The 20,211-nt window shown below is 41.2% G+C and overlaps 1 protein-coding gene across 3 annotated transcripts in view; it reads left to right on the top strand.

Annotated features, from left to right (window-relative positions):
* The first annotated feature begins 6,090 nt into the window (after positions 1 to 6,090).
* Positions 6,091 to 20,211, top strand: part of CNOT6 (CCR4-NOT transcription complex subunit 6) — a 64,055-nt gene continuing 49,934 nt past the window's right edge. For 2 of the 3 annotated variants that reach the window (XM_065874060.1, XM_065874058.1), the window contains exon 1: positions 18,676 to 18,787. In XM_065874060.1, the coding sequence (XP_065730132.1) occupies positions 18,676 to 18,787 (112 nt within the window). Of the gene's footprint in view, positions 6,138 to 18,673; positions 18,788 to 20,211 lie in introns of those variants that run through there. The other variant, XM_065874059.1, reaches the window with a different exon arrangement.

The following is a 20,211-nucleotide window of genomic DNA, read 5'->3' as shown; positions in this document are numbered from 1 at the left end:
CCCTGGTCGGGGAGCTAAGATCCCACATGCCTCGCGGCCAAAAAACCAAAACATAAAACAGAAGCAATATTGTAACAAATTCAATAAAGACTTAAAAAAAATTTTTTTTAAAAGAAATGCCTTACTGGGCTTCCCTGGTGGCGCAGTGGTTGGGAGTCCGCCTGCCGATGCAGGGGACACGGGTTCGTGCCCCGGTCCCGGAGGATCCCACATGCCGTGGAGCGGCTGGGCCCGTGAGCCATGGCCACTGAGCCTGCGCGTCCGGAGCCTGTTGCTCCGCAACGGGAGGGGCCACAACAGTGAGAGGCCCGCGTACCACAAAAAAAAAAAAAAAAAGAAATGCCTTACTGCTAAAAATTGCTAACCATCTGAGCCTTCAGCAAGTCATAATCTTCTTTTTCTAAAAAAATAATTAATTTATTTTTGGCTGCATTGGGTCTTTTTTGTGGCTTCTCATTGCAGTGGCTTCTCTTGTTGCAGAGCATGGGCTCTAGGCGCACGGGCTTCAGTAGTTGTGGCTTGCGGGCTCTAGAGTGCAGACTCAGTAGTTGTGGCGCACGGGCTTAGTTGCTCTGAGGCATGTGGGATCTTCCCGGACCAGGGCTGGAACCCATGTCCCCTGCACTGGCAGGTGGATTCTCAACCACTGTGCCACCAAGGAAAGCCCAAGTCATAATCTTCTTGTTGGTGGAGGGTCTTGTCTTGATGTTTATGGCTGCTGACTGATCAGGGTGGTGATCGCTGAAGGCTAGGATGGCTGTGGCAATTTCTTAAAATAAGACAATAATGAAGTTTGCCATATTGATTGAGTTCCTTTCATGAACCATTTCTCTGTAGCATGCAATGCCATTTGATAGTGTTTTGCCCAAAGAAGAGCTTCTCTCAAAATTGGAGTCAATCCTCTCAAATACTCTTGCTGCCTTATCAACTAAGTTTATGTAATATTCTAAATCCTTTGTTGTCATTTCAAGAATCTTCAACAGATGTAGATTCCATCTAAAGAAACCAGTTTCTTTGCTCATCCATAAGAAACAACTCCTCATCCATTAAGTTTTATAATGAGATTGCAGCAATTCAGTCACATCTTCAGGCTCTTCTTCTAATTCAAGTTCTCTTGCTATTTCCATAACATCTGCAGTTACTTCCTCCACTAAAGTCTTGAGCCCCCTTAAAGTCTTCCATGAGTGTTGGAATCAACTTTGTTCAAACTCCCATTAATACTGATATGTTGACATCTTCTCATGAGTTATGAATGGCATCTAGAATGGTGAAACGTTTCCAGAAGGTTTTTGATTGACTTTGCCTTGATCAGACGAATCACTATCTATGGCAGTTATAGCTTTATAAAATCTGTTTCTTAAATAAGAAGACTAGAAAGTCAAAATTACTTCTTGATCCATGGGCTTCAGAATAGATGTTGTGTTAGCAGGCATGAAAACACTAATGTTGTACATCTCCATCAGAGCTCTTGGGTGACCAGGTGCTCATTGTCAATGAGCAGCAGTATTTGAAAGGAATCTTTTTTTTCTGAGCAGTAGGTCTCAACAGTAGTTTTTTTCGGTAAACTGTGATTCAAACAGGTGTGCTGTCATCCAGGCTTTGTTGTTCCATTTATATAGCACAGGCAGAGTAGATTGAGCATAATTCTTAAGGGCCCTAGGATTTTTGGAATGGTAAATGAGCATTGACTTCAAGTCACCAGCTACATTAACCCCTAATGAGACAGTCTGCCTGTCTTTTGAAGCTTTGAAGCCAGGCTTTGACTTCTCCTCTCTAACTATGAATGTCCTAAATGACATCTTCTTCCAATATAATGCTGTTTTGTCTACATTGAAAATCTGTTTAGTGTAGCCACCTTCATTCATTTTTTTAGCTAAATCTTCTGGACAACTTGCTGCAGCTCCTACATCAGCACTTGTTGCTTCACCTTGTACTTTTATGTTATGGAGACGGCTTCTTTCCTTAAACCTTGTAAACCATCCTCTGCTAGCCTCAAACTTTTCTTCTGCAGCTTCCTTACCTCTTTCAGTCTTCATAGAATTGAAGAGAGTTAGGACCTTGCTCTGGATTAGGCTTTGGCTTAAGGGAATGTTGTGGCTGGTTTGATCTTCTATCCAGACCATTAAAATGTTCTTCATATCAGCAATAGGGCCGTTTCACTTTCTGGTCGTTCATCAGTTCACTGAAGTAGCACATTTAATTTCCTTTAAGAACTTTTCCTTTGCATTCACAGCTTGGCTAACTGTTTGGCATAAGAGGTCTAGCCTTCAGCCTATCTCAGCTTTTGACATGCCTTCCTCACTAAGCTTAATCATCTCTAGCTTTTGATTTAAAGTGAGAGATGTGTGACACTTCCTTTCATTTGAACACTTAGAGGCCATTGTAGGGTTATTAACTGGCCTAATTTCAATATTGTTGTGTTTCAGGAATTAGGGAGGACTGAAGAGAGGTATAAAGACAGAGGAAAGGCTGGTCAGTGGAGCAGTCAAAACACAGACAACACTTATTAAATTTGTTGTCTTACGTGGGCCCAGTTCGTGGTGCTTCAAAACAATTACAAGAGTAACATCAAAGATCATTGATCACAGATCACCGTAACAAATATAGTAACAATGAAAAAGTTTGAAATATTGTGAGAATTATAAAGCATGACATAGAGACATGAAGTGAGCAAATGCTGATGGAAACTGATGCCAATAGACTTGCTTAATGCAGGGTTCCCACAAACTTTCCATTTGTAAAAAATGCACTATCTGTGAAGCACAATAAAGTGAAGTACAATAAAATGAGGTATGCATTTGCAGCTGGAGCTGTTAGAATCTAAGCCTGTAGATGCTAGTGGCCATCTTTCCTGCCTGGTTGCACAGCCCTTGTGAAGCCAGTGGGGAGGAAAGCTGAGTGGAGGGTGGAAGAGTGAGATTGGATTGATTCTTTTTTTTTTGCGGTACGCGGGCCTCTCACTGCTGTGGCCTCTCCCGCTGCGGAGCACAGCCTCTGGACGCCCAGGCCCAGCGGCCATGGCTCACGGGCCCAGCTGCTCCATGGTATGTGGGATCTTCCCAGACTGGGGCACGAACCCGTGTCCCCTGCATCGGCAGGCAGACTCCCAACCACTGTGCCACTAGGGAAGCCCCTGGATTGATTCTTGTTGATATTTTAAGATGTCTGAACTTTTCAGTTATGTGATACCTGAATACATAAATGACCTCTTTCTTCATCAAGCCTATCTGAGTTTGGGTTTTATAACTTACACAGGGAAGTCTTGCCTAATATGAGGGGCACTTTGATCTGGATCTGGAAAGGCATTTGGTGGGGTTCTCTTCAGATATTCAGAAAGAAGAGGATGTGCACAGGCAGGGCCACCATTGGTTCCTTCTCTGTGGTAGCTAGTCTACTGAGATGGCCCCAAATAAGTCTCTCCTTCCCTTTATGTGCATGAAGCTCCTGCACTGCTTATGTCCTCTTCTCTTAAATCTGGACTGGGCTTGTGACTATTTTGACCAATAGAATACAGAGAAAGTGACATTCTTCAAAGGGTCTTCCACTTCCTCTCTCTTGGAGCCCTGGGTTGCCATGAAAGATGTTCAGGATAACCTGCTAGAGAGAAGCCACAAAGAAAAGTGGGAGGGTAAAACACTACAAAGGGAGGGCTTGCTGGGGACATGGAGGTGCCAGAATCCAACCCCAGCCACCATCTCAGTAGAGGCATGAGAGACCCCAAGTGAGACCTGGAGCACTAGAATAATGAGATGTAATAAACTCGTGGTTCTATGCAAGTTTTTTTGTTATGCAACTGGACTTCCCTGCCCCCATACACATGGTATCAATCACAAAAAGTAGCTCCTTCTGGGCAGATGAATTACAAAAATTCACCCCTCTCTCCAGGCTGGAGCACAGGTTGCCAGGGCACAGCATTCACAGGGGGGGCAGAGAGTGCCACTGGCTCCTCCCTCAGTCTGGTGAGACTTTGTAGAGCACAGGGACTGCACAACCCCAGTATTCAGAAGCCTGGGGTTGGAGGCTGTGGAGGGATGCCCACAGGCAGCCAGTCAGTCTGCACTTGTTCTTAGCAACCCGCTACCCCTCCTGGGCTTTCATGTTACCCTGTTGTTGTCTAGTGTCCTCTGACACTAGAGCGCTGGACCGTTGATGCTGAAAACTCAGCCTTCGTGCACTGGTGCTGAATTGAATCTTGGAGTTTTGGGTGAAGAGGAAAAGAATAGTTTTATTGCTTTGCCAGGCAAAGGGGGGACACAGCAGGGTTGTGCCCCTGAAAAACTGTGTGTCCCAACGTGGAAGGATTTGGTGAGGAGTTTTATAGCAATGGTTCAAGGGCAGGGTTGCTGATAAGATTAGGGTGTGTGCAGGGCATTCACTCCTTTAATCTGGTCTCTGGTAATCTCTTGATGAGCTTCTCTGGTTCCTTTAATCTGGCCTCAAGTGGTCTTCTCTGGAATGAATAATGCTGACATCTTCTATTTGTTGGGGGTTTTAGTTCTGTAAAGAGCTCAAAGATAGTTATGTGTATCCCTTGAGGTAGTACCAGGACCCTGCCCCAAGGCTGCACTATTATTTCCTGGCTGCTCCTCCCTTGTCTCTGCAACCCCTCCCTTCCCTGATTAGCAACCGTTTGAAAAGCTTCTGTGCCCAGGAGTCCTACGGTCTCAATCTTTTCCTTGCCCTTCTAGCTCTCCTCTGCCCCAAAATCAGCCAACCATTTCCCATATCCTCTAGCCCAGTATAGCAAGAGGGGTGTCTCATTTTGTTGCTATTGTTAGTTCCTGGAACCCATTTCACTCTCATTTCTTCAGAGTTGATTTTCCAGGAAAGAGCCAGGAGCCCATCCTAGTTTGCCATGTAGGTGAGTGGACAGCTATTCCGTTTTCCTCAGGCCATGCCTGTCCTCATGCACCTCTAATGAGTTTTAACAGTCTGTTGAGTGTTTCTCTTGTCCCTAGGCTGTAAGCTTACTGAGGGCAGGCCGGGGCCTGATTCATCTCTTTGCCTTGGTCCCAGCACAGGGCCTTGACCACCAGTCAACAAATGTGCACTCATGCAAGCATCATCAATCCTTTCTCTGCTCATTTTCAATCTCCACCTGAATAGAACATCTTGCTCTTTGAACACAGCTGCGGACAATTACTCCGGGCTAGGATCCCACCAGAATTGTCCCTGAATTTACTGGACTGAATGACCATTAATGGACCGAAACGTGCCATTAATTAGTTTTTTCTTCATATCTGAGGCAGGATGAATCAAGCCACTGTTCACGACTGCATGTCTTGTCTTTAGGCAGCTCAGGATACTGGCTAAGGGTCAAAAGTCTGAGAGCTTGTCCCTGTTTCCCTGTAATTGATAAGCGACACGAAAGGGAGGAAGATCAAGGAAATAGAGGGAAGAGAGGAACAAAAATGAACAGCGTGAGACAAAAAAAAAGAGAAAGAAAGGAAAAAAAAAGAGCTAGCTGAAAAGCGTAGTAGCGTTAAGAAGATGAGAAAGTAGAAGCGACAAGGCAGGAAACGAGCGAGGAGAGCGGGAAGAGGAGAGGGAGGTCTGACCCGGGAGCGCGCCCGGCCGGCTCACTGCTCCCCATCGCGGGGGTGGGGGAAGAGAGGGACGAGCGGAGAGCGACCTCCCCGGATGCTGAATGGTCGCGCCCGGCGGCGGTGGCCAATGGGCGGCCGGGATGTTGGAGCGGCAGCGTCTGTCGCGGCGCTCGCAGGCTTGGGGTGGGTGGGGGGAGGGGGAAGGGGTGGGACGGCGGCCGCCGCCATGATGCTTGTTTGCTTTCAATGAAAACGAGGGGGGCGCAGAGGAGGAGGAGGCGGCGGCGTCGGTGGCGGCGGCGTCGGCTGCGCGAAGGGGAAGGCAGCGGTGGGTGCAGCGAGGAGGGTGAGGCCGGAGGCCGAGAGGCCGGGAGGCCGTAGTGGTGGCCCATCGAGGCGGCTGAAGAGGGCGGCTGACGCGGTGGATCTCGGAGGGAGAACAAAGAGCGGCGGCTGAGGCGGCAGAGGAGCGGCGACGGCGGCGCTGCAGCAGCGGGCGGGACTGGTATGGTGGTTCCACAGGTCAGACCCCGCTGCACTCACAGGGAGGAGGCGGCGGCAGCGGCGGAGGAAGGCGGCGCACCCCAAGAGGTGAGCGAGACCAGCCCGAGGCCCGGCTGAGCGCTGCTCCCCACACTGCTGCCCACGGGCCCCTCTCGGTCGTGTCCCCGGGACCGTAGCGCGGGGGACTCGAGCAAGAGCACCTTGAGTTTTGCGTGCAGCGGGCCCGAAGACTGGAGGAGATGGTGGCTGTTGGGGGTCCCTAGACGCGCGGCTGTCGCCATCCAGTTGGTCCCCGGACCGCGCCCCCGCGCCGAGTCTGGGGCTGGGGGGTGTTGTTTGACGGCGGGGGCGGGGCCGCGCAGGGGGCGCCAGGGTTGGGGGATGCGCTGGCTGTCGACTCTGGCTCTGGTCACCCGGAGGAGGGGAGTTGGTGTCCGGGACTCTTGGCTGGGATGGGTGGCAACTTTGGAGAAGTGGCGGTGTGGGATTCCGCGGAGTGGAGTGTGGAACTTCGCAGTTACCGCAAAGCGGGAAACCAACTGTTTACCCCCTCCCCCAAATGTATTTAAAATTCAGTTTAACACAAATTTTGGGGGTGGGGGGTGGGGGGATGGGAATGACATGGTTAAAGAAACCCTTAGCACCAGATGAAGAGATTTATGATATTGCTGAGGACTCAGAGATTGTTCTAATTACTTGAAGTTTTGTGTAATAACCTGAATCGTATCTCTTTTCTTTTTTTCTAAACACCAATCATTATTTTCTTTGGAAATTTTTTTTTTTGACTTTATCTCCTACAGCTTCTCCAAAGAGCCTGCTAATGAACACCTGTAACCTCTTCTTGAACTGTTACTGCAAATGACAACATTGTGAATGGTCATCTTGCTCGTCCTTTTTGGATTTGTTATTGTGTTAAGCTGACGTTTAAATAATCTTCTTTAACATGAGTTCCCATACTTACCTGTTTTCCAGGTGGATTGCCCCATTAGTGGCAGTGTGGAATCTTGCCTCTTTGTGTCTGGGGGTTTTAATTTTGGAGACGAAGACAGTGAATATGAACAAGTGAAAAATAAAATGGCATATAGTAGCACTTTGTGTTTTTCACAGCACACTCGAATTTATCATCCCAAAACAGTTTTGTAGGCTTTAGGAGCTGTGTCCATGGATCAAAAGGTTTTGAAGACTTGTTTTATAATTGCTATCAGAGCAATTATCGCAGTCTTTAGGATGTGATGACTTTTAGAATAAAAATTGCTTAATATTTTTAGACCAGTGATCTAGTCCAGTCAACTTGCTTTAAACGAAATATTTGAATAGCTGCTGTTGAGGAAACAGGCCTAGAAAGGTTAAAGTGACTTGCCCAAGATATTACAGTTACGAGGGAAAGGACCAGGTTTTGTGTAAATGGGAGAGCACATGAGAGTGAGGTACTTGATGGAGATTAGTTTTTTGGGGAGGGCGGAGTGCGTTTTAATGGCTGGAAGTTATTTGAGGTAGTTGAGTCTGGTCAGTTCTCAGTAGGTGAATAAGATACTTAATGAAATGGTCAAAAAACGAGGATGTGACAAAAGACAAAGTTTCCTGTGAGACTCAGAATATTTTGCATAGTTTCAGAAGTGTCTTGATCATTGGTAATGTAGATGAGGAAACTCTTTTGAATGCCTGTTTGATTTGTAGGTATTTTCAGGTTTCTTAAACCTTGGTGGCAAAGTAAAACTTTTTAGACTCTTGAACAGATATGAGTTGGTTACAGAATTTGGTCCTGGCTACAAATAGAGGCATTTGCTTCTGTACTTATGGTTCATAAATAATGCATTTATTTTGGTTAATGTGTAGGCATTCCACCACGTTCATATTAGCCTTTTTTATATTTAAAGCATAAATCTTTTTCATATCATAGTGCAACAGAAAGGGATAATATATGTAAGGCATCCTGGAATAAATGGTCAAGGCTGCTCAGAGCTGTAGCCTTTGGGCCATGAGAGGTGAGGGCCGTCTTCAGCACACTTGTAACTTTCCCATATGGAAGGTATACTGGTTGGGAAACTGCTTTTAAAGTGTTTATTTGCATGTAAGATGGGGACTCATTTAGACTGCCTTAATCTTACCCTTCTCTGGGCTTTACCTCTCCCTCATCCATTTTTATTTTCTTGATAAGTTATGTGCAAGGAATAGTATATGCTGGACATAATGTTAGACCCTGGGAATTAAAAAGTGAATAACACTCAATTGCTGTCTTCTTGCTGTAGTCTTAGTAGGTGTACAGAGTGCTGTGGGGAGAACAGGAGAGAACGATGAAATCTGTAGAATGTGTGGGAGCAGTTTACAGAAAATAGCACGGAATAGGTGTTTGTCAAACTGGAGAGATGGGGTCATTTCAGACAAAAGGAACTGTGGGTGCACTGAGGTGCCAAGTGTTGGGGTAAGGCCAATATCGATGTGTTACTGAAACAGGGAGAGTGACTGGAGATGAGCCTGCAAAGGTGTGTCCATCCTAGATTTTGAAGAACCATATGTACTAAGCTAAAAGTGAGGTTTATATCTTTATTCTGTAGCAAAGGAGTGAGCCAAAATATTTTTCATAGGGGAACAAGGTGATTTAGAGATCATTTGGGCATCAGTGTGGAGAATTAAGTGGAGCCATACATATAAAAAAGTCACATTTGAGATACTATGGAGTTAGTGACTCTGAATCTATTTTAAACTTGGATATAGGGTCTTTTGTGTCTGATCCATTTTATAGTGGGCTTGAGGGCTCGGTTCAATTGCTCTATAATACAGGGTAATTTAAAATCAAAATGTTTTGGAAAAAAGAGCAATAAAAAAAATGAAACCCATATAACGGTACATGTGAAAGTTCAGACATTCAGAACTTGTCTTCTGAGTTAGGCTTAGGCAGACTGTAGAGCTTAAGCTGGAAAAATCAACTGTCTGCTCACCAGAAATGAGAGCCACCAAGCTTAACGGTTATGGCTATCCTAATGGTCTGTGAGGATATGGACTGTAAACATTTTGTGAAATTGGGGAGAGGGCAGAGTGTTCTCTCCTATATATTATTGGAATTGAAATACTGAAAATTTCTTAAAACCTAAGAACTCCTCATACAGCTGTTAATTTATGTAGTCAGTTCTGCTGTAAAGCAACATGTAAGTTCCTAAAAATCACCATGATATGGAAAATTGTGCAGTAAAAACTACAGGCCTTTTGGGAAAAGTGGAACTAAGGCACAACACTCAAAACTTTGTCAGTGACTTATTTTAATAAAAAGGAACTGGTGGGCTTCCCTGGTGGCGCAGTGGTTGACAGTCCGCCTGCCGATGCAGGGAACGTGGGTTCGTGCCCTGGTCTGGGGAGATCCCACATGCTGCGGAGCGGCTAGGCCCGTGAGCCGTGGCCGCTGAGCCTGCGCGTCCAGAGCCTGTGCTCCGAAACGGGAGAGGCCACAACAGTGAGAGACCCGCGTACCGCAAAAAAAAAAAAAAAAAAAAAGGAACCTGGTAAAAATGATAGCATAGTTTTACACATGTTAAATGGTTATGGTATACATAAATACTACAATAAATGTGTCACTTTACCTTGAAAAAGACCTGGTTTGCTTGTGTTAATGGGCATCAGAAAGGTTGCTGCTTGTGAGTTACTGTACAGTGGTGGAAGGAGAGTTACCTGAAATCGAATGGAATGTTACAATAACACCAGAGGTGGGTGGGTGTGGCTCAGCTCTTGTGCACACACACAGAGTGAGCTGATGTAGCTGGTAGGTGTTTTAAGGTGTGTGTATTTTGTGTATTTCTATGCAGCTCAGTTCAGCTGGGGGCAGGTTTCTACCTTCATCTAGTTTTTTCACAGAAAAAATCACACATAAGCAAATGGGAATTTTGTGTTATGCTCAAATTTTCTAATATATCGCTTACGTTGGAACAGATTATTTTCAGAATAAGTGATACAGCAGAACTGATTATACTTGAACACAGCATTGTAAAATAGGGCTAAAACTCAGTTCCAAAAATACTGGAAACACCCATGTGTCAGGCACGATAATAGACTTGCTCCTCTAATAGAGCTTATGCTTTTTTATTCTAAATGGGTTTATAATGGTATGGAGAGAAAAACAGATGAACCAATAAAGTGCTCATCAAGTTATATAGTAATGAGGAATACACAAAGCATTTGGGGCATGCTAAAGAAGGAGCAACTAATTCTGCTTGGGAAGCTTGAGGGGGTCATCTCAGAGGTCTTTGGGCTGAGCTTTGAAGGTTGAATAGAGGTTTGTTAGACTGAGTAGGACCTTTTAGTGAGAAGAAAGAACATGTGCAAAGTCAAGTTACATACAACTTGGGCTGTGAAACATAGGATGCAAAGATGAAAGGGACCGGAGGAGTGGCCAGAAACAGTCTGAATAGTCTTAGGCTTTTTCTTAAAGTGTTGAGACTTTCGTCTGTATATAATAGGGATTCATTGAGAGTTTAGGTGGATAGGGGTGGGGAAATTGTGTGTGTGAGACATACTTTTTCAGGAGACATAGTAAAAATGTGAAGGCTGGATGAAGGAGGTGGGCCCAAGAAACTGGGGTCAGAGAGTTCATTTAAGCCCTGTGAGAGAAATATTCTAGAGTTGTTAAAGGCTTCTTGATGATTTATAAGGTCAGCATTTCATGAATAATTTTCTTTCTTAGTTTTTAGGGGAAAAGAAGACTAGTGGGTCAAAACTGATTGCGACTATATTAGAATCTCCCAAAATGATTGTATACATGAATTAGCAGCTAGAATAAATGTTGAATGCCTCAAAAGGCCAAAATTCCAACTAGATAAGGGTAGCTAGAATACTGTGATTGTAAGATTGGGAGGAGCAAATAGATTATGGAAACTGGCAAAAGATAAGAAAGAAATGAAAAGATTTCTGTTGGTAGCCATCATTGCTGAAGGTGTAAACTAGACGGCTGTTGCTTGTCTCATACTAAGAGAACAGATTTAATATTGATGGCTCCCTCTCCTTTCCTTTTTGATCTCGGTGATGTTTCATCACACAAATCATGGTTTGACTTAATGTTAGTAGGCCCTCAGCTTTGCTGGCTAGATCATAAATCTAAATTGTCCTAATATGTTCTTTTGTTCCATACTTTATATTTGACTTAAAATATAGAAATTAAAAATTTTAAGCTAAGAAGTGTTTGTGTTTTAAATTGAAATTTGTGGTTGACCTATACTTGGTGTATCTTTATAGTTCTATTTTGAGTTAATTTATCATGAAATTGCTAGTGTTTGACCATTTTTGACCTTCAAAATTGGCAGTTTCCTGTGGTGTTGCAGTACACTCAGGCTTCTCTCTGACTGTATTTTATATTCACTTGTGTTATTAGGCACGGGCACATGATTAGAATTGCATTTTAACAGCAGTTTAGTAAACTTTTATGGGCTGTTGGTTATTGGCTGGGCCCTGTGGATGCAGATGGGTATGCCAGTCTTCTTTTAGAGCTTAGACTAACTACTACATCTGCTGTTTGACTCTGTTTTGGAGGAATATTTTATCATAATTAAAAATTTTTTTTTCGCAGAGGTCTTACTGATTGGAAATTTTAGTTAAACCAATATGGACTTAAATTTATTCTTATTCTACTTGAGAAAAGGATTTAAGGAATTGAGATTTTGGGAGGCAGGAGGAGGTGGCTACAGAAACCTTAAGTTCTTAGAAATATTACTAAGATTATTTCCCTTTTTCATTCTCTTCCTCTTATGAGTATACAGTGGATTTTTCCAGAGAATGACAAAATGATATGTAATATCTGATCAGTTGAATTCAGAGCAGATAGGTGAATCCAGCTGTCTTCTAGCATGTCACACCTTAAAGATTTGCAAGAATATAAGACAGTGTCACTCTTCTCACAAAATTTTACTTTTTTTTTTTTTGCGGTACATGGGCCTCTCACTGTTGTGGCCTCTCCTGTTGCGGAGCACAGGCTCCGGATGCGCAGGCTCAGCAGCCATGGCTCATGGGCCCAGCCGCTCCGCGGCATGTGGGATCTTCCCGGACTGGGGAACCCGTCTCCCCTGCATCGGCAGGTGGACTCTCAACCACTGCGCCACCAGGGAAGCCCTACTTTGTTTTTGAAAGTAGTTACTTTTCATAAAAATGTTAACATGTGATAGGTTTATTATATTTAATGAGTAATACATATTTTAAAATTCCTTATTTCTAATTTCTAGTATGGTAAATATTGATAGATATAACCCACACAATTGAAAGGTCTTTGAGGTACTTGAGTATAAGGGTCCTGAGATGATAGAATTTGAGGTCTGCTGTGTTGAGTATTAGGCAGAGTTTGGGAGTAGAGAATACAGGTAAAGAGTAGTTTGGAAAGATGATACATCTGAGAAGGAAACTCAGGGGCTCATGGTCTTAAGCAACATAATATTTGGAGAATGAACACAAGATCTTGGTTTCATCAGTGACAGAATTCTAGACTTGTGTGAGGCATTGGAGTACAGCTTTGCAGCTTGATTGTCCCAGGTTCAAATCCTAGCTCTACTACTTACTAAGTGTGTGCAACCTTGGGCAAGTTATTTAAACTCAGAGTCTCAGTTTCCTCATCTAAAATAAAATGAGGATAGTGTCTACTTCATGGATCGCTATGAGAATTAAATCGAGGTAATTACCAGTAAATTATTGCATAGTGGTTGAAAGCATAGACTTTTGGATCAGACTTGGGTTAAAATCACAGTTGTGCCTTTAGGATCTCTGTGATCTCAGGTAAATGACTTATTTTCTGGACCGTTCTTTCTTTATGTATGGAGAATAATACAATAGTATTTACTCATAGGAGTCCTGAGGGTTAAATGAGATAATGCATGTGAAGGGCCTGCCAGTTGGTGAGTGCTCAAAACATGTTAGCTGTTATGTGCCTAGATTAGAGTATGGCAGATAGGCACTCCAACACAGTTTTGCCATTACCCCCACCTGTTTGAGGTTTGCTCTTATTTTGCCATAGCATGTCACTAAGATTATGTTTATACAGTTTTACCTTTAAGTTTGTCACTTTGCTTCATATCCTAGCCTATCCTAGAACAAATATTCTCAGCCTTTGGTCACTTAGGTCCTTTCTGTCTGGTTTCTCTAGATTTTGCCTTCAAGATTAGAGGCTTATGTTAGTTTTTCTTACTCCTGGTAACATGGGCACTGCTTCTGTTAGCATACTTATCTCTTACACAATGTTTGCTTTTTTTACTGTCCCAGCTTATCCCCTTGAATTCTTATAAGTACTCACCAAACACTATTTGCCAGGCTCTGAAAAGATAAAAATGTTTAAAATGTAAGTGCAAAGACCCTATATTAGAGTAGGTGAATGAGACATGTCAAAAAAAATTAAGGTGGGATTAAAGAATATAACATTAGAAATATCTTCAAGGTTCAGAATAGCTCAAAGCTGGGAATGATAAACTCCTGTGTTTGTGAGGGGTAGGGAAGAAGTCCTAAATTAGAGTGATGTTTGTAAAAAGGGTTGTAGTATGATTACATCGTCGTAAGATTTTTGTTTGCGCTCCCCAGTAGATTAAGATCCAAGATCATGTACGTATTTCCTATTTATTCTTTATTCCCAGAACCTGGCAGAGTGCTTGGCACATAGAGGCAGAAGGTGCTTAGTATATATTGGTTGAATGAATGATTCTGTAAAGAAAGCTCCCTTAAGGAAGCATGGTTTGGATGTATTGAATTGTTTTTTTTGGATTTTTCTTTGAAAACCTGATTTTGAGTCATGAAGGAATGTTTAGACCAGTTTATTAGTACAACGTGCTAGGTCTTACACAAGACACTGGGAGATACAAACTGGGGTGATAGATGCTGTAGTAAATGTATGGTGTGCAGAGGAAAGAGTAGTGAATTTTTGCCTTTGTTGGGAAGGGCTTACAGGGACTCTGACATCTAACCTGAGTTGCCGTGAAGCGGGTGAGTAGGAGTTTAGGGTGAAGGTTCCCTTTGGTGAAGGGATTAGCATGTGTTATTGAAAGACTATGCCTTAGAAGTAGATTTGCTTTGATTAATTTAAGACTTTATAGGGTAACTTGTGTGTCAGTGGCTGAAGATGAGTGAGAAAATAGTTGGCCTAAATCCAGATTGTAAAGGACTTTAGCTAGGTAGGCAGAAAAGGCCATCTTAGATTTTTAAGCAGGAGAGTGACATGAGCAGGCATCTATCAGGAAGGTATAGAGAAGGTTGTTTAAAAGTTGTAGCTGAGAAATGAGGGTGTAAATTAACTTAAGTAGCTGTGAAAATGGAGAAGACAGATTTAGAAGTCCTGAAGAGGTAAAAATCAGTGGGATTTAGTGAAAAATTGGATAAGACGTGGTGAAAATTTGGATAGGAAGAAGTAAATTGGCACCAAGGCTAGTGGCACTACCTTTTCATATATTCCATAACTTGTAGCTTTGTGAGGCTCCTGATCATCAAATAAAAGGATTTTTCTGCACATGAGTTTATTTCTTCTCCTCTCCCTTCCTTTCCTCTGCGTCTTTTCCTTTTTTTCTCTTTTGTATATGTGAGAGAAGTAAAGCACCAAGAATGGAGGAGAAAATGTAACAAGCAAGGAAAGGAAAAGAGGAATTTAGCATTTTATCTTGTCAGTTAAGATTGGCTATAACTCAGCCTCATTTCCCTTGGAAAAAAACCTGGCCAATACAATTTAAAATAAATTATTTAACTTCAGAGTGCCTTTTAACAAGAAATGCATTTTTGTACATTGCCAAAATAACATGATCTCATAATAATTCATTGATATTTCAAAATATGAACTAGGTATTAAATGTTTCTCGAACAGTCCGCAGAATGTCCTTTGTTGCAGATTTGTGGATCCTATATAGGGACCATTCATTGCATCTCATTCTATATATTCCTTAATTCTCTTTAAGTCTAGAATAGTCCTGACACCAGCTTGTTAAAGGTAGCAGACCATTTACCCTGCAGAAAGTCCTGCATTCCAGTTGCTTCTTTGGTGTCGTCTGGCTAGTTCCTCTAGCTCTTAATCAATGTAAACATTGTTGGTGTGTATTTCATATTCTGTCAGATCCGAAGACCCACAGTATCTGGTTCTACCTCCATTAGTGTTGGGAAGATTGATGAAGGGGGTAACAGTTTATTCCTCTCTTGAACATTTTCTACCCTATAATTAAAAAACAATCTGGGTGGTGGTGTTACCTTAGCATTATGCCAGTGCCAATGATTCATCTAATGGTTTTAACCCAGTTTATAAATCCTTGTTTTAAAAAGCCTCATTAGGAATTATGAAATGATGTTGTTTTTGTTTTTTTTTTATTAATTCTTTCATTCTTCATTTATTCTTTTGTAAAATAGGAGACGTTTTCACCTGGGGCTATTTGATGACTATTTACAGTACCCACTGAAAGGATAAAGACTTAAATCTTTCTCTTTAGTACCAATTTTCTTAGTTTAAAAGCTGCCTCAAATGGTGGCTGACTTGCACTTATGGTCTCTTCCCCGCCCTGCGCCCCCCTGCGTCTTCCCTCTTACCCCCCTTCCCTTTGTATTTTTTAAGCCGTTTCATAAAATGTTTAATAATGAAAGCATATCTTTCTCTACTGGTAAATAATGTCCTGTATTTCTTTAAGGTAAATAATTATTCTAAGATACTGAAAAACCGTTTCTCTGAGATCTAGATCAGGGACAGATTTTATGCTGCCAGGATCAGTAGTGATGTTTGGCACTGGACTGGAGGAATTAGAGATTGAATAGTCAGGGGCTGTATACCTGCTGACTCTGGCCTACCTATTTTTTAAAAGTCTTTTAATTCTACTTGACAGTTTTCAAGCCTGTTTTGGAAACATTTTATTCTTTTTAGATAGTAATCTGCAGTGACATACTGTATTTTTTAGAGAGTAAGATCTGCTTGTTGATTTCAAGCCTTGGGAAAAATCCTAAATTGTTTGTATTCTTATATCCTTTTCTCTACCTAGTTTCCAATACTATGTTCGGTTGGACTCCAAGAAAAATGGGTGGGGTTGCTCACTGGGCAGATAGGCTCCTCAGAAGGGCTTGATTGTCTAATTTGCTGCCGTTTCTTTTATTCTATCATATTCTTTTTTCCCCCCACTTCCTAATCTGCACTGTCAGGGATTTGGAAAATAAAGAAGATCTCCTCACTGCTTTCAAGTAATGAGCTGTCTCTTAAATTTTAAGGCAACACATCATATGTCATGAAAATCAAGAAAGGGAGTGGTTGGCCGCTTAGGCAGAAATCATGACTCTTTGATTGAATGACCCCCGGTCTAGGGCTTGGATTTCAGATTTCAGTTCAGTAATACTTGTATTTATTCTCTGAAGCGTGATCAAACTCCAGACATTGATTCACACTAAATAAGCTCACATGAGAGAGGTAAATCAGACTTCTGAACTTTCACTAAGAAGTCAAATGATTAATAATTAATAGTAACTCAAAATACTAACCTCAGCTGGAGAGAGCAGCTTACCATTATTAAATTCTGTTTGGAAAAGCCAGTGAAGATCACACGGTCGAAAGTAAAATCTAGTCAGAATAGTGGCATTTGGGTGATCTTAAGGAATCTTAAGGGATGTTGTCATCAAGCTCTGGTAACCTTACACAGCATTTTGTTATTACTGGTATATTCATATGATTCAGAATGGGCACTTGCTTCACCAGATTGTCCTCTAGATGGAACAGGAACAGTTCTTGACTGTATAGCTTTCTCTGTTAGGTATTTTTTGTATTAGTCTAAAAACTTCAGGCACTGTATTTCTGTTTTGGAGAAATTAACGTGTAGGAGAACAGTTTTATTAACAGTTTTTGACAAAACAAAAACATGTGCTGTTTCTTGTACAGATGATTAGTCTCACCATTTATATTTTTACTTTCTTCAAAAAGCTTTTTAGGATTACTTATCTCCTGTGTTTTGACTACATGGTCAAAACCATTTCTATGTTTGAAAGATAGCTCTACTTCTCATCATTAGAGGAGCAGCATAGCATAATGAAAGTTGCTTTAACTTTTTTCCATTTTTTTTTATTGTAGAAAATATACATAACGTAAAATTTACCATCTTAACCATTTTTAAGTGTAGCATTCAATGGTATTAAATACATTCATAATGTCGTGCAGCCTTCGCCATCATCCATCTCCATAACTTTTCTTCTTGTAAAACTAAAACATTGAACCCGTTCAACAGTAAGTACGTTTGACGTAAGTGATTGCTGACTGGCTTACTTTAAATTTACATGATGGTAGGTTTTTCTCCAGCTTTATTTAGCTGTGTAGGTATCCAGAGTAGGTAGAGACTTGGTTAAAGCAGATTATGGCTCATCCAGACACATGAGGTGAAGTGAGACTGGGGCAAGGAGTTTGGGAGAATATGCAAGGAAGTGAGATTTCATTTCACCTGAATATTTCAGAATGTTTCTATAAGAATAAGAATTTAAAAAATAACCACAAGCAAAATGGACAATGGTCCCAATATCAACTTAGGTTTAGTTCTTCTTCAAATTTGTCCAATTCTCAAAAATGTTTTTTACACTTGATTTGGTCAGATCAGACCCAAACAAGGTCTATACATTTCATTTGATCGTTGTGCCGCTTAAGTCATTTAATATCAACTTCCTCTTACTCCCCCTTTTTCATATCATTCATTTGTTGAAGAAACTGGGTCTTCTGTCATGTTGAACTTTCCATGGTCTGTGTCTGGCTGGCTGTATTCTTGTGGCATTATTTTAAAATTAAGAAAAAAATTTTTAATCATGGTAAAATTATAACAAAATTTACTATCTTAATAATCATTTTAAGTGTACAGTTCAGTAGTGTTAAGTATATTCACATTGTTGTGCCTCGTGTTATTTTTAACATGTTCCTCTGTCTCCCTTACTTAGTGTAAACTGGTACTAGATCTAGAGAGGCTGATTTGATTCAGGTTCAATTTTACTTTTAATTTTTTGGATGAAGGGGCAAGGGCATACATAGTATTGGCATGTAAGTCTAGTTGTCCTAATACTGAAATCGATCCTTGGGTTGAGGTCTTACAGCCTGATCTATCTATTTAAAATTTTTTCATTGGATTTTTTTTCACCTAATGCTTTTATTAACCATTGATGGTCATCCATTTTTTCATTAGAGATTGTGAAATAGTGTTTTTTCTAATTATGTAACTCTTTTTACATTTATTAGCTAGAATTCTGTTAAGAACATTTCCTCATCTAGTTTCTGCCAGAAATGCAGGATAAATGCTTGATTCTTTCCCTTTATTTTCCAATTTTCGGGTGACTGCATTTTTTTTTTTTCTCCTGTTAAAGTTTTGGATTCATGCAGTTTGAAATGTAGTCTTTCTTTTGATGTTCAGGTTGTCATGTCTGTGGCCAGTGGGGCCTCTTCAAGCTGGCTTCTGTGTCCTTCACAGCCACAGCATCTTTCTTAGTGTCCAGACTTGTTTGTATTTTTCCTCAGACATGAAATTTCTCAGACGTGAAATTCTCCATTTCTCCAAGCAGCTCCTAGTTCCTTTTAGTGGGAAATTGTGTTTAGAGATATAATATGGGTGTCTACTTTTAAAAAAGATGTTATTTTCAGTTATTTGATTCTTCTGGCTATTGATTGGTTTCTTTTCTTAATTCAACAGGCATGCCCAAAGAAAAATATGAGCCCCCTGACCCTCGGAGGATGTACACAATTATGTCCTCTGAGGAAGCAGCAAATGGAAAGAAATCACATTGGGTGGAGCTTGAAATAAGTGGTAAGACATGCAAGCAAAAATTTATGGCATGGAAGTTAAGATACGGTAGAAAATTGTTTTCTAATGCTAATACACAAGGAAAGCAATGTTATGTTTTACCAGTGCTAATTTATCTTAGAAGCTGGAAGTTTCAGTAGAAAGAACATGGTTTGTGTCAAAGTTCAAAACCCATTCATTGCTTATTCTCTCACTATCAGTGTCCTTTTATAAAATGGGGATAATAATATCAAGGATGGAATGAAAATAATACATGTGAAATGCCTAGTGTACAAAGGTTTGTTCTGATACTTAATTCTCTAATAAAGTAGGATAGAGCTTTTACATTATCAAATTACAGGTTTCCAATGAGGTGGGAAATGCCGGTTCTATTATAGGTTCTGGGATAGATTTGTTTCTCCTTATTTTCTTCATTTGCTTTTTCAGTCTTAGTCTCTGGGGACAGCCTTATTCAGAAACAAAATCTTAAAAGTGATTGGAACAGCTCTCAAAGTTCCCTTCTGCCTTTAATTCAGTCTTCAAAAGTGGCAAAGGGACATTATTACTTCTCAAGGCAACCAGTGCTAAAGAAAGTTTGTGTTCATGTTGGCCTCCCCATACTTTCCTTCTAGTTTGTCTTGGTTTTGCCTTCTGAAATAATACAGATCAAGTTTTCTCTTCTTTCACCTGACTGCCCTTGATTTTTCTTTTTTAATTAATGCAGCAAACATACTGAGTATATGCTATGTGTAAAACATTTTGCCAGGTGCTATACTAGGCATATGGAAAATATATAGATGAAAAAAACATATCCTCTTTCATTCTGAAGCTTATGGCATATTAGGGAGTGAGAAGAAGGGAATAAGCCAGTGTAAATAACTAATAGACAAAATATAACTGCCAAGTCTAAGCAGAAGGGTGCTATACAGAAAGCAAAGAGGAAGTAATGATGATAGTATTTCTCCCTTGTCAGCTTAAGAGTTCTGATTAATCTATTGAGTAAACCTAAACACCCTCCTCTGCAGCCATAGTAGAGGTTGGTGCCCACATGGGTCTCTCCTTTTCTCCCTCTTTGATTTTTGGAGAGCTGGTATGGTGTCATGGAGAGTGAAATTTCTCTCTTCTTTTGCCTCTCCTGTCAAATTTGATTTTCTATGTCAGGGGAGCCTTTGAAACACAGGCAGTCACCAACTTCCCCTTTTAATTTCTCCCGCATTAGTATTTAACTATATTTTTCTTTTTTTTCAGTCTGTATTAGCAGTTTTTGAATTACAAGTCCTTTGCTTCTAGAAAGTTTAGGTAATCTAGAAAGTGCTCACTTGGGTCAGTGAGATTGTATGTCTGAGGTTAAGGGGATTCTTCGCTCTCTCCTCCCTCTACCTCATGTTGGGAACTCCTTGGCAATTTTGAGTCACTGTTCTCTGCTTACTCTAAACTTTGGGAAGAAA

This window comes from Phocoena phocoena, chromosome 3 (assembly GCF_963924675.1).
Source record: "Phocoena phocoena chromosome 3, mPhoPho1.1, whole genome shotgun sequence".
NCBI lineage: Eukaryota > Metazoa > Chordata > Mammalia > Artiodactyla > Phocoenidae > Phocoena > Phocoena phocoena.
The sequence above is the reverse complement of the archived record's forward strand: the minus strand, read 5'-3'. Positions and strand labels throughout refer to the sequence as shown.